This window comes from Gymnoscopelus microlampas, assembly GCF_963454915.1.
Source record: "Gymnoscopelus microlampas genome assembly, chromosome: 6".
Taxonomy (NCBI): domain Eukaryota; kingdom Metazoa; phylum Chordata; class Actinopteri; order Myctophiformes; family Myctophidae; genus Gymnoscopelus; species Gymnoscopelus microlampas.
Genome location: NC_139943.1, coordinates 49627814 through 49642188, shown reverse-complemented (window position 1 = coordinate 49642188; position 14375 = coordinate 49627814). Strand labels below are relative to the sequence as shown.

Sequence of the window (14375 nt, the reverse complement as noted above, 5' to 3'; positions counted from 1 at the left end):
CGGAGGAAGACAGCAAAAAAAAGGAAAAAAAGAAAACGTTTAGAGAAGAAAAACAAGAAAATAGTAAACAATAATAATAATAAAGCAAAGCAAAACATATACATATACATATATATTCACATATATATACACACATATATATACAAATACATGCATAGAAGGCTTAATGCAGACATCTAGGTAAAAGCAATACTAAACAGGTGTGTCTTAAGATTTCTTTTAAAAATGTCGACTGATTCGGTGAGCCGCAGGGCCTCAGGCAGGCTGTTCCAGAGGCTAGGACCATAGTAGCAAAAAGCTGCTTCCCCATGCCTTTTTGAGCTAGCCTCCGGAACATCTAGGAGACCGGTGCCAGAGGACCTAAGGGTTCTGCTGGGAACATACCAGGAAACCATCTCAGACAGGTAGGCCGGAGCACCTCCATGTAATGATTTAAAAACCAGTAAAAGGATCTTAAAATCAATTCTAAAACTAACAGGCAGCCAGTGGAGGGATTTTAAAATAGGTGTAATGTGTGCGCTCCGTCTGGTCTTTGTCAGCACACGTGCAGCTGCGTTCTGAACGAGCTGCAACCGACTGACTGCTTTTTTGGGGAGACCAGACAGGAGAGCATTGCAATAGTCAAGCCTACTAGTGATAAAACAGTGCATTAATTGTTCTGTATCAGCCTGGGAAAGAAATGGTTGAACTCTGGCAATGTTTCTCAAGTGATAAAATGATAGTTTTGTGACATTTCTGACATAGGAAGAACAAACTACTAACCTGTCAAGTGTCCAAGTGCAGCCACGGAGGGAGTCTCCTCTAGCCTGGTTATCAGTCTGAAGCTGCGTGGAGAGTGGAACAAGCCTAAGTCTCCTCCTCTGTTGTTTCTCGCACGTCATCTCCTCTCTCTCTCTCTCTACACACACACGCTGATGAGGGAGTCTTGCCCCCCTAGCCTCCTGTCCCCTGTCCCCTCTCTCTCTCTCTCTCTCTCTCTCTCTCTCTCTCTCTCTCTCTCTCTCTCTCTCTCTCTCCAACTGGTTAAGAGAGAAAATACATATACTGTACTGAGAGGACAGGAAGCACATTCCATTGTGACAGCTCAGACTTAATTACTGACATCTGGCCAGCATTGTACACAGTAAAACCATCAGTTTCACCTGAAAGGAGAGAGAGAAAGAGAGAGAGTATAAATAGCAAGAAGGGGTGTGGTCCTGACCCCCAACCCCCATTCTGTGTGTGTGTGTGTGTGTGTGTGTGTGTGTGTGTGTGTGTGTGTGTGTGTGTGTGTGTGTGTGTGTGTGTGTGTGTGTGTGTGTGTGTGTGTGTGTGTGTGTGTGCGTGTGTGTGCTAATAGGGATCCTAATAAATTCAACTCAATATTGTCTCTGTCGGGTACACACGCACACACACACACACACACACACGCACACGCACACACACACACACACACACACACACACACACACACACACACACACACACACACACACACACACACACACACAGCATTTTTCATACATTTTAACATCGTGGCGAATAACACATGGTCTCTGTCGGGTTCAAAACTGTTACTGTTGTGTACTGATGTGTGCTTAATGATGACATCATAAGGTGGTGACTGGTAGTCACTGATTACATTCAATCCGAGTGTTTTGCATTGTTTTTGTTGTCTGTGTACAGTTTTGACTGTCTTTTTCTCTCAGCATCAGTGTCTCTGACCTCCAGGTCTCTCTGTGGTGTTGTGATGTCTGGGAGCTTTCCTCTGATCTTTCTCTTGAACAGGAGCTCCGCAGGACTTTTCCCTGTTGTGGAATGATCTATAGCAGGGGTTTTCAACTAGTGGTCCGGGGACCACCAGTGGTCCTTGACGGGGTTCCAGGGGGTCCCCAGCCAAATTAATAGTTAGCAACCAAATTGACCCTTATATGTCTGTAACTCTGAGAGTGTACAAATGGAACCAAATGGACCCGTTAGTGTCCATTTGGTTCCATTTGTACAGTCTCAGAGTTAAATGAACACTGATGATGATGATACAGTGTAGATTGGGACCCCCAGTAAACCTATAAATGGTTGAGTCCCTGGCATATCCTTTCAAATGGCGGTCCGTGGGCTAATATGTGTCAATTTGGGGGTCCTTGACGCGAAAAAGGTTGAAAACCACTGATCTATAGATCGATAGATGGTCACATACTTGCGTAGCTCTTTTTTCCAGTTCAGCCCCTCAGACTGTGCAATGCGAATCCTCTTCATTAGTGAGGAGTTTTGCCTCTCCACCTCACCATTGGCTTGTGCCCACTTCGGTGTGGTTTTCACATGCACAATGCCATTCTCCTGGCAGAATGCTTGGAACTGTGCAGACATGTACTGGGGTCCACAATCTGATCGAATGGAAACAGGAAGTCCATGTCTGCTGAATATATTTTCTAAGCTGTCTATGACCTTTTCAGCAGTGGTCGACTGCAGGATCTCGTACTCATAATAACGGCTGTAATAGTCTATTACAACTAATATTGAGTGTCCTGTCGGTAGTGGGCCTAGTAGGTCAGTGGCTAAATCCTGCCACGGCCCATCTGGAAGTGTTGTGGGTCTCAAAGGTTCAGGCACGTCCGGCCTTGACACTATTTGGCACCCGTGACATGACCTCACATACTTCTCTGCTGCTTTATCAATACCTGGCCACCACACTTTACTCCTGAGGCACAGTGTCTAGCCCTCTGTCCACCTCCACTGGTTCGCCACAGGGCTGTGTTCTTTCTGCTCTCCTGTTTATTTTGTACACGGACGACTGTCGCAGTAATCACGACAACCGCTTCATTATAAAATACGCAGATGACTCAGTCATTGTCAGCCTTCTTGACAACGACGAGGTAGGACATGGTCAGGTCACAGAGGACTTCTTGTCCTGCTGCAATGATGCGTTCCTGGAATTGAACATCTCAAAAACAAAAGAGCTCTGTATTGATTTCAGACGTGGTCCCCATCCCACTCAGAACACTGATATCTGTGGCCAGCCAGTGGAAATTGTGCCTAACTATAAATACCTGGGCACGATTATCGACAGCAAACTGAAGTTTGATGCTAACACTGAGATGCTGTGTAAAAAGGGCCAGCAACGTCTTTTCTGCCTAAGGAAATTAGCCAGATTTAACGTCAACAGAGACCTGATGAAACTGTTTTACAGTGCCTATGTTCATTCTGTCATCTCTTTCTCCATTATATGTTGGTATGGTAACCTCACTATTAAAGACAAAAACTCTCTTAGAAGGATTGTGAGAACCGCCTCCAAAATCACTGGCATCCAGTTGGAGAGCCTGGACCCTTTTTACAATAGACAGCTGATTATGAAGACCAGGGCCATTCAGCAGGACAGTGCTCATCCACTCAAGGCAGAGTATAGGATGTTGCCATCTGGCCGCCGTCTAGAGGCCTCTGGTGCTAGAAATAACAGGTATAAGCACTATTTTGTACCTGCCTCGATCCATGCAGCCAACGCTGCTAGGAACAGGTAAAGAATGATACGATGTTGTTGTTGATGATGATGATGATGATGATGATGATGGTGTATAACTAAGCACTTTATGCCAGCACTTTATATCATAGCACTTTTCTGGACAGAGCCTTTATTTTGTCTGATAACGGTGCACGAACAAGCACTTTATGCCAGCACTTTATATCGAAGCACTTTCTGGATGTAGCCTTTATTTTTATTTTTTATTGTCTTTCTTTAAGGCCGGGCCGTTAACGCCGTTACCGGGCTAAGTTAACGCGGACTCTTATCGTGCGATAAAAAAAAATTACCGCCGTTAATCTATTCTCAAAGTTGGGTCTGGGAGCCAAAACATTAGCTGATGTAGCTGGGCGAATTACTCTGTGTCTGTGTGTGACTGCAATGCGTGTGTGGGTGTGTGTGGGTGTGGGGGGGGGATAGGTGTCGGGTTTCACATGGTGTACAGACGTGCGCTGCGCACTGCCTCTCATTCATTTCACTCAGACAGAGAGAGGCTGAGTATGTGTCGGTGGTGCGAGCGTGTTGCTCCACTCGTTAATTCATTTGCTTCAGGTCTGTAAGCCCAGCAAAGCTTATTAAAGTGGTCATTGGACAAAAGCAGAGCCTCCGCTACCGTGTTGATGAACAAACATAGCAGTAGTTGGGCGATGTTTGGTAATATGTGACCCGACTCAGGGACAGAGGGATGGATGGAGGTTTAGGTGAGTTTGGGTCTCTTTAGGTTTGGAACAGGAGCCTAATTAAGATTTCCAGAGACTCCCGGCGTTGTGACGCAGCGCTGCTTGTCAAAGGGGGAGTGGCTCTCCATCGTTTTTAAAGCTGGAAAACACCCCGTCCCCTCTCTCTTTGCTCCGCCCATCCAGGAATGACGTGACCGGCTCCTGCCAGCAGCTCCTTGCTGTCAAAAGAAAGGCTGAATTTCTTCCTATCCGCCGAGCCGAGGGATTCCATCTGTGCGCGTGGGAGTGTGTGTGGGGGGGAGAGGAGGAGGAGGGGTTGTTTTGGAGATCCCAGTCTGTTTACAATGTTGCTCACTCATTCGGCATTCCATTCCATTCCTCAGATCTGAGAAGAAAGACGTCTTGCATTTGTGTTCCTGTCAGTGTTGTGTAACTAGGGATAAACCTAGAGGGTAACCGCCTTCGGTAACCGCCTTCCACGCCGACATGTCGCCACTCCGACTAGTGGCTTCCGCGTGCGGTTAGGGATAGGGTGCATCCACACATGAGCGACAACTTGACGCCCGGAAGTCGGAAGTCCCGTCCACTCCCATGTTATAGGAAAAACCGGACCGGAACTTCCGGTTTCTAACTTAACATGGGTGTGTACGGGGCTAGCGTAGCGTTTGCCGTCAGCATACGCTCATGTGTGGATGCACCCTTAGGGTGAGGGTTAGGTATAGGGTTCGTTAAAGGGTCCTTTCCTCTTTTGTGTTGTTTCCTGCCCTTTATTCCAAGTCAAGATTTTTTTATTGCCCATGTAAGGGCACGGAAAAACGTTGTAAGGTTAAATGTGTTTACTATTATAATTATTATTATAAAGATTATTATTATTATTATTATTATATTACTAGGGCAGGGGTAGGGTTGGGATTAGGGATGTTCAATATTGACTTTTTTTTAGCAATATCCGATATACCGATATTGTTCAACTCCTAATTTCCGATATCGATATCAACCGATACCAATATATGCAGGCTTTTTCACCAAAAGTCAACTAACTGTCAGGCAACAACAACACATATCAAATAAAATAAAATAGCTATAATATCAATATAATATCTAATAAATCTAATATAATACAGTGATGTTGTTAGGTTTTCAATAAAGTGAGTCCCGGGACTCACTTTATTGACTGGTGGTAATTTGAATGAGTCCCACTAATCTTAGATTAGATGTTGGCCTATTTGACAGTGCAGAAGCATAATTGCTTTGATGCCTAACAATAACGAGCGCCAGCTGGACACAGACACACACACCTGGTGCTCTAATTTGAAAGTGACTGGAGTCTGTCTCATTTCTCTGCAAAAGCCCCTGAATATGATGAAACATGATTAAGGATTACTGTGATAATGGTAAGCTCACATTTCATATCACACACACATACAGTACCAATATTTTTCCGATATTATATTTTTATGCTAATATCGGGAGGCCAATAATATCGGCCATCCCTAGTTGGGATCAATTAGGACATGGGTTTTCAACTGATTATGAACCAGGGACCACCACCCTGACTGAGAATCAACCTGGGGACCACTGTTTTGTTGGGAGGGGGGATATGGGCGTGGTGTGGGAAAAAGCTTGAAATTAAAAAATGACTGTTAAGGCCTTAATTTAATTTGTTAATTCGAGGTGAATTAAATCAAGCCCTTAACAGTCATTATTTAACTGAGATATGCTGTTCTGTTCTCTTAACCTTTCATATTAAACTCATGTTGACTGATTCATTGCAACATATGTACAGTATGAGCAAGCACATGTAATTGATATGGGCACATGACATTTCCTACTAATGATGACTCAACCAGGTAAACCGGTACAGTTTCCTTTGAAATTCTAACTCCCATTTCTGTGGAGGTTCTGGACATCCGACTTGTAACTGATAACATTGACGCGTCATCATACATCATACTGTTTCTCAACTAGTGGTCGATAAAATTAAATATATTTCCTACATTACTAAATGCATGGTCAGGGACCACATGCTATACCTTCACGGACCACCAGTGGTCCACGGACCACCAGTTGAAAACCCACGCATTAGGATTTTAACGTCCGGTTCCTTAACAATTCCCTCTTAATAGTCCGATTCCTTAACGGTTCCCTTTAACGATACCTATAGGGGTTTCCAAATGGAACCTTACAGGACTGTGACTCTGAGAGTGTACAAATGGAACCAACATTTGGTTCCATTTGTACACTCTCAGAGTTATGGTGGTGCTTGAGATAAAAAAGCGATTCCTCGGGTTCCGGATCCCAACCCTAGCCAGGGGGTGCCGGCCTATTGTAGGATTTGCTCAAGTGAGCTAGATATGTCAAGCAATGACAGATCCTGATAAATAATAATCAACAATAACAATAAAAGATACACATTTTGTAAACATGTGTAAACATACCAGCTCTGCCAGTGTGATAAAAACCGGTTCTGGAGGAGGAGGAGGAGGGGGTGGTTGTTTTGGAGATCCCAGTCTGTCCCAGTCTGGAACCCTGTATTCTGCCTGAGTCACCTAGATAGTTTGAGTATATTTTCTTCTAATAGCAGGTTGCTTTAAGTAGCTGTACTTTGTTCTAAAGTGTCAGTGTTGTGTAGTTTGTATAGTTGTAGTGTTGTGTAGTTGTATAGTTGCTTTAGCTTCTAACTAGTTGTTATTTAGCTTGCTCTATTGCTCAGCTGACAGCCTATTAAAGGCACTTTGAACTGAAGACTTGTATAATTAGGGGAGGGGCATTCACAGTGTCAAGGTGTTTAAAGTCAGTGTGGGGCCAGTGTGACTTCAGTGTGTAAATTCAACAGCTGAAGGAACCCTGTATTCTGCCTGAGTCACCTAGATAGTTTGAGTATATTTTCTTCTAATAGCAGGTTGCTTTAAGTAGCTGTACTTTGTTCTAAAGTGTCAGTGTTGTGTAGTTTGTATAGTTGTAGTGTTGTGTAGTTGTATAGTTGCTTTAGCTTCTAACTAGTTGTTATTTAGCTTGCTCTATTGCTCAGCTGACAGCCTATTAAAGGCACTTTGAACTGAAGACTTGTATAATTAGGGGAGGGGCATTCACAGTGTCAAGGTGTTTAAAGTCAGTGTGGGGCCAGTGTGACTTCAGTGTGTAAATTCAACAGCTGAAGGAACCCTGTATTCTGCCTGAGTCACCTAGATAGTTTGAGTATATTTTCTTCTAATAGCAGGTTGCTTTAAGTAGCTGTACTTTGTTCTAAAGTGTCAGTGTTGTGTAGTTTGTATAGTTGTCTGACGATTCCGCCAACTTCTTTGACAAGAAGGTGAACGATATCCGATCCTCATTCCCTCCTCCCCCGGCTGGTGCCCTGCGCACTACCCACACCCGTCCCTCTTCCACCCTCCCCTCTCTAGTTTCATCTACTCCTCTCTCCCCCCCCTCCACCTCTCTATCCCACTTTTCTCCCCTTTCTCCTAACGAGGTCCTTCTCCTTGTTACCTCTAGCCGCCCCACCTCATGCTCTCTGGACCCTGTCCCATCCCCTCTGCTGCAGTCCACTGCACCTGAACTTCTTCCCTTCTTAACCCACCTTATTAACACCTCTCTGACATCTGGTTACTTTCCCTCTACTTTCAAGACTGCCAGAGTCACCCCCCTCCTCAAGAAACCGACACTTGACCCCTCTGAAGTCAAGAACTACAGGCCGGTTTCCCTTCTATCCTTCCTATCTAAAACTCTCGAACGTGCTGTGTTCAAACAACTGTCCTCGTATCTCCACCAGAACAACCTCCTGGACTCCAACCAGTCTGGGTTCAAAGTGGGTCACTCGACAGAGACTGCCCTCCTGGCAGTGGTGGAGTCACTCCATGCCGCTAGAGCGAACTCTCTCTCCTCTGTCCTGATACTCCTGGACCTGTCTGCAGCGTTCGACACAGTGAACCATCAGATCCTCCTCTCCACCCTCGAGGGGATGGGTGTCTCAGGCTCTGCACTCTCCCTGTTTGCATCCTACCTGACGGGTCGCTCCTACCAGGTGATGCTGGGAGGGTCTGTGTCTGAACCACACAGGCTCACTACTGGGGTTCCCCAAGGCTCGGTTCTGGGTCCTCTTCTCTTCTCTCTCTACACTACATCTCTTGGTGCTGTCATCCGCTCCCATGGCTTTTCCTACCACTGCTATGCCGATGACACCCAGCTGATCCTCTCATTCCCCCCCTCTGACACACAAGTGGAGGCACGCATTGCTGCTTGTCTGGCTGACATCTCGGAGTGGATGTCGACGAACCACCTGAAGCTCAACCTGGACAAGACCGAGCTGATGTTCATCCCGGGGAAGGGCTGTCCTCACCGAGACATGGCCATCACCATTGAGAACGCTGTGGTGACGTCAACTCGGACTGCGAAGAATCTGGGTGTGACCCTGGACGATCAACTGTCGTTCTCGGCTAACATCGCATCAGTGACACGGTCCTGCAGATTCCTCCTCTACAACATCAGGAGAATTCGGCCCTTCCTCACGGAGAAGGCAGCCCAGGTGCTCATCCAGGCTCTTGTCATCTCCCGCCTGGACTACTGCAACTCCCTCCTGGCTGGCGCTCCGGCATCTGCCATCAGACCCCTGGAGCTTGTTCAGAAAGCTGCGGCTCGTCTGGTGTTCAACCGCCCCAAGTTCTCTCACACAACTATCCTTCTCCGTTCCCTGCACTGGCTCCCCGTAGCGGCTCGCATTCAGTTTAAAACCCTGGTGCTAGCCTATAGGGCAGTGAAAGGAACAGCTCCCTCTTACCTCCGGGTATTGGTCAATGCCCACAACCCTTCCCGACCACTCCGGTCGGCCACCAAGGGGCGACTGACTCCCCCGCCACTCAACGGTCCTTCTGGTCGATCGACACGGTCACGACTTTTTTCTGTTCTGGCCCCACAGTGGTGGAATGAACTTCCCACTGATGTCAGGACAGCAGAGTCACTGCCCATCTTTCGCCGCAGGCTGAAAACCCACCTCTTCAGGAAACACTACCCTTCCTCTTTGCCTGGCCTACTTGTTGTTAACTAGTTTAGGAACTATTGTTGTATTGGATTGATTAGCTCGTGCTCATTTGATTTGGCTATTTTATCTCATGTGCTTGAAAGTAGATAGCTGATATATTGCACTTTTACCTTAGCGCTAGGTATACTCTTGGTTGCTTGTTTTTACAGGAAATACACTTAAGACTTCTGGTGATTAGTAGTTTCGTTCCCTACCTATGTTGAATACACTTATTGTAAGTCGCTTTGGATAAAAGCGTCTGCTAAATGACTGTAATGTAATGTAATGTAATGTTTACAATGTTGCTTACTCACTCTGCATTCCATTCCATTCCCCAGATTTTGTCAAGAAAGACACCATTGAGCTAATTGACTTGCATTTGTGTTCCTGTCAGTGTTGTGTTACTAGGGATAATCTTAGAGGGAGGTCCCCATCATATTTTGTGAGTTTCTCCCCCTTTATTCCACGTCAAGAGTTTGTTATTGGTAGATTTTTCCTTGCCCATGTAAGGTTAAATTTGTTTACCATTATTATTATTACTAGGACCGCGGCCTATTGTAGGATTTGCTCAAGTGAGCTAGATATGTCAAGCAAAATCCTGATAAATAATAATAACAATCAACAATAACAATAAAAGATACACATTGTGTAACTGTAAAGTTATATATTAATGACAATAATCTAGCTATATCTAAAGTAATCTCTCAAGAACAGATTCTGCTCTGCGTTTGAATCTGTCGGGGGGGGTTCGTCATATCGCGTACGCACTGGCCTACAAGTGGGCGTGCCTTCAGATCAGGAAGCAGGCCGCGCTTTACCCAATCAAATGTAGTGGGCGGGATTTACGTGTGTACCGATCCTTCCCCACTAGAAACAAACCGAAACTAATTTAACAATAGCGTCCTCGGAGCAGACAAAACCACGGAAAGATATTCACATTTTAACTTTCTCTTTCATCATAGAAACAAGTGGGCTTATAATCAAAACGATCCATGGACATCAAGGACAATTTGACAGTAATTAACACAGTGGAAGCCCGGGATCAAACCAGGAACCTTCCGATTCCCTACGTCCTGAGCCACTGCCTCGCATGGTTGTGTCCACTGTGTGTGAATAGGCAAATGTTCACATTTAACCTAAAATTCATTTATTTTATGCATATTTTCTCTATTATTTTTTTCTCTATTTTTTTAAATATATATGTAGAGATTGGCGGTGAATGCATCTTAACTCTCACTCTTCCTTTTACATGCGACATACTGTATGTGACACATATTATAGACACATATTTTATAAAATAACAAAAACAGACGATCTGCTTGTAGATTGTCACTGAAATGAGGCCTCTGCTAACGCAATTGTGACTTTATTGTGGTTATTATTAGGATGACCCTACAACGCCCTCCTCCTACCTACACAGAACATTCATGGAATGTTTGATTACATAACTTTGTAAAAGTCCACAGAGTCCCAACTATCTTAACAGTTTTCAACAGGCCCAGTTAACAATCATTTAAACAGCGTTAAGAAGTAAAAGTATTTTATGTGTCTTAGGACATTTCTGATTTCTTTGGTATTGGTCTTTGGTATCACATTAACACTGTGTACTTCATATTGTCTGTCATCAGGACGTTTTTAAACTTCATCCCATAGGGAGTGTAATCCAATTTTGAGTTAAGGTCCTTTTCCACACAAAACACATTATTATAAGTATTACACAGCGATAAAGCGATGAAACAAGGTTGACTTTTTATTGTGACTACTGTATATGAAAAATATTCACAGACACTTTTTGGGATTGTTTATTTCCCAAGACGTTGAGGCTACCTGTACAACATCATATGCCAGTGGTTCTCAAACTTTTTCAAGTCAAGTCATCTGAAAATGTTTTGTGCCAGGGACCCCCAGAAGCAAAGATGTGTGTTAAAAGAATTTCGCTTTTTAAAAAGAATATTCAAATGATTTGAAAAAAATGTCTAGATTCTTCAAAAACACCACATACTTGTTGCTATAGAGCATGCTACTGAGTGCTACATGCTAACAACAACAAACAAATGTATGCTAAGCGTGCGGGTGCGCACGCGCGCACACACACACACACACACACACACACACACACACACACACACACACACACACACACACACACACACAGTGTAGGACAGTGGTTCTAAAAGTGGGTCCTTATATGGGTCTGTAACTCGGAGTGTACAAACCAAATGGACCCTTATGGGTCTGTAAATTCAGTGTCCAAATGGAACCAATTGTTCACAATTTTCAATAGGCCTACTGGAGAAACTTTTCAATAGCAGACTAGATTCTTTTTTGGAAAAATGTAATGTAGCCTACTCTCAGAGAGTCAATATGGTTTTAGAACTAACAGATCAACATCTCAGGCATTGATGGAATCCATTGAAAGAATCACAGTTGCAATTGGAATATTAATTTACCCCAAAAAAGCTTTTGACACTATCTATCACACCATATTAATAAACAAACTGGAGAAAATTGGTATTAGAGGCATTGCAGTAGACTGGATTAAAACAAAGTTATTTGGACAGACGTCAACAGTTTGTGAAGCTGGGCAAATACAGCTCAAATCATTTGGGCGTCTCCCAGGGGTCAGTGTTGGGGCCCAAACTTTTTATTCAATTATTCAATATCAATGATATTTGCCAAGTTTCTAAGCTGCTGTCACTGGTACTTTTTGCAGTTGACACATATTTTTTTTTTGCTCTGGGGATTATCCAGATGATAATATAAAATAATTTGGAATAAACAGGGATTGCTTTTTCAAATGCAGTGTTTACACATGTTTTTCAGACTGGATAAAACTGTTTTTTTTATCGATCATATCGACATCGGTTATATCGGTTATCGGTCATAACAGCAATATATCATATCGGATATCGATATCGGCCAAAATCCCATCGGTGCATCCCTAGAACACACATATTTTGAATGCCTTCGGCAGACTTCAAATGAGCCATTTTAATCTAGATTAATCTAGATTAACTCCAGGATTGCAGATAGATTAATCTAGATTAAAAAAAATAATCTATGCCCACCTCTAATATATATATATATATTTGTGCCGAAACTATTTCAAAATCTTTTGAAAATAGCAGATTGCAGGTGCGTAACAGATTTGCTTGCCGATCTGCTATTTTCTAATATCCAAAGTATAAAATAGCTAAAGTGGTTAAAAGATTTTGATGCAAAAATGTAAAAATGTTGCTGGGAACCCCCTGGAATCCCACTGCATTATTTTACTGTGCCATGGTCTTACATTTGTAAATTATACTGTGTTTTGTTGTTGTTGTTTTTATCCTGGTGTGTATTAAATCTTAAATTTAAAAATATTATTGTTTGCAGATTTAAAATGCACCATTATCATAATCATTATGATCACGGTCAGTAACACAGTACCACTGTCTTCTTGCCACAGGTGGAGTGACCATCCTGAATATCCATTTCATGATGAATATTGAACTAATTTTGTGCTGTACGTGAAAGGCATAATTTTCTACTTTTTCCACTCTCTGTAACCTAATGGCATCGTCCATGTTTACTTAACCATCATGCGTTGGTATGTTCCACAAATAAGCACTAGAGGGCGGTATCTCACAATGATTGAAGAGAAAAAATAATCTGTATACTGTATTAGGCCAGGTGTCTTCAACGTTTTTCAGCCCAAGGACCCCCTAGCTGAGAGAGAAACGAAGCAGGGACCTCCACTACATTGCAAACAATTGTGTTGCAGATTAAAATGTCTCATAGATTTCATAGAAAGCTTCATTGACGGGGGGGGGGGGGGGGGGGGGGGCGTAGCACAGCACTGGCTCAGGAGTTACAGTATAGAGCAGCCACTTGGGGATCGGAAGGTTCCTGGTTAGAACCCGGGCATCCCGCTGCGTTACTGTCTAAAGCAGCGCCATTCACACTGAGCACTATAACTACAGTATAACGAACTATATCGTTCACCATTGTATTTTTTGTATAGTTGGTGTGAACTCTGCCATCCACTTGACTTAGGACAATTTTAAAACTTTATTTTTATAGTTATAGTTCTCACTGCTCATTGTGAATGGTCCTTTCGTGTCCTTGAGCAATACACTGAACCCCTAACTGCTGCTGATGAAATCAGAAGATTTTTGAATGTTTTTGACAACATGCAGGGCTTAAATTCTAGTTTTAATTGTTTGGTTAGTTAATAACTGTGGCTTGGACCATAATGCTTACACTCTTAATGAAGAGCTAGGCCGGGTTGTTTTTGTGAGCGTTTGATTGAGATTGAAAGGGAAAAGACAGACTCCTCTGCTCAGTGACCTGTGAGCATACAGTGAAGGAACAGCAGGATCCTTCAATTCATGACCTACCTCCCTTCCTTGTTTAAGACCCATGCTTGCACACACATCACACAGAGCGGCAATTATTCCCCACAATGCTATTAAAATACTTTGTGAATCATAGGAATGTGTGCCCAATTAGAATCCTCTGGCAAACCAGCACCGTTGAACTTTAACAGCCACGGTAGGTGTTGCCTTTTAGTAATTTTGTGTTTTGTTTTGTTTTATCTTTCGGGCTTTTGTCCTCTGACTACTTTAGACAGTGGTCGAAGAAGTTGCTTAACCAATTAAGCCCTATTTTATTCTTTATCTGTTTGAAAATATAGCATGATCGACAAGCTACCAACACGTTGCATCATGACGCGTGAGCTTGCAGATCTGCTATTAATTCCGAATGATTTTGACACATTTTGAAAAGCTTGTGAAATGGGACATTGCCAATACTTTTACTCAAGTAAAGTTTTGCATACAGGACTTTTACTTGTAACAGAGTATTGCTACTTTGTGGGATTGTTACCTTTACTTAAAGGACGACTTCACCCATTTTCAACTTATCTTCATATAATTGGTCCTCAGCTCTAATGCTTATATAATATGGTACCATTTTTGTCTGTGGACAGTTCAGAAACCTGCGTACCAGTGACATCATCGATGGGGAATTCAAACTAATAGAAACTGCAGGCTTTCTATTCCTGTTAAGTTAGCATGCTATAATGGAAGCCATTGTTCTCACATTAAATTAAAAAAAAGAAAAATTGACAATGATGTCATTGGTAGGCGGGTTTCTGAAGTGTCCACAGCCCTCCTATGAGACACGGACAGAGTAGAAAAAACAT

General features: G+C 43.2%; 1 protein-coding gene across 1 annotated transcript in view; it reads left to right on the top strand.

Moving 5' to 3' along the window:
• Positions 1–12681, top strand: part of LOC311048059 (aldo-keto reductase family 1 member D1-like) — a gene marked incomplete at both ends in the record, with an annotated part of 79661 nt that extends 66980 nt beyond the window's left edge. The window contains one exon of the mRNA XM_084061076.1: positions 12639–12681. Coding sequence (XP_083917202.1) covers positions 12639–12681 — 43 coding nt within the window. The remainder of the gene's footprint in view (positions 1–12638) is intronic.
• Positions 12682–14375: the final 1694 nt, after the last annotated feature.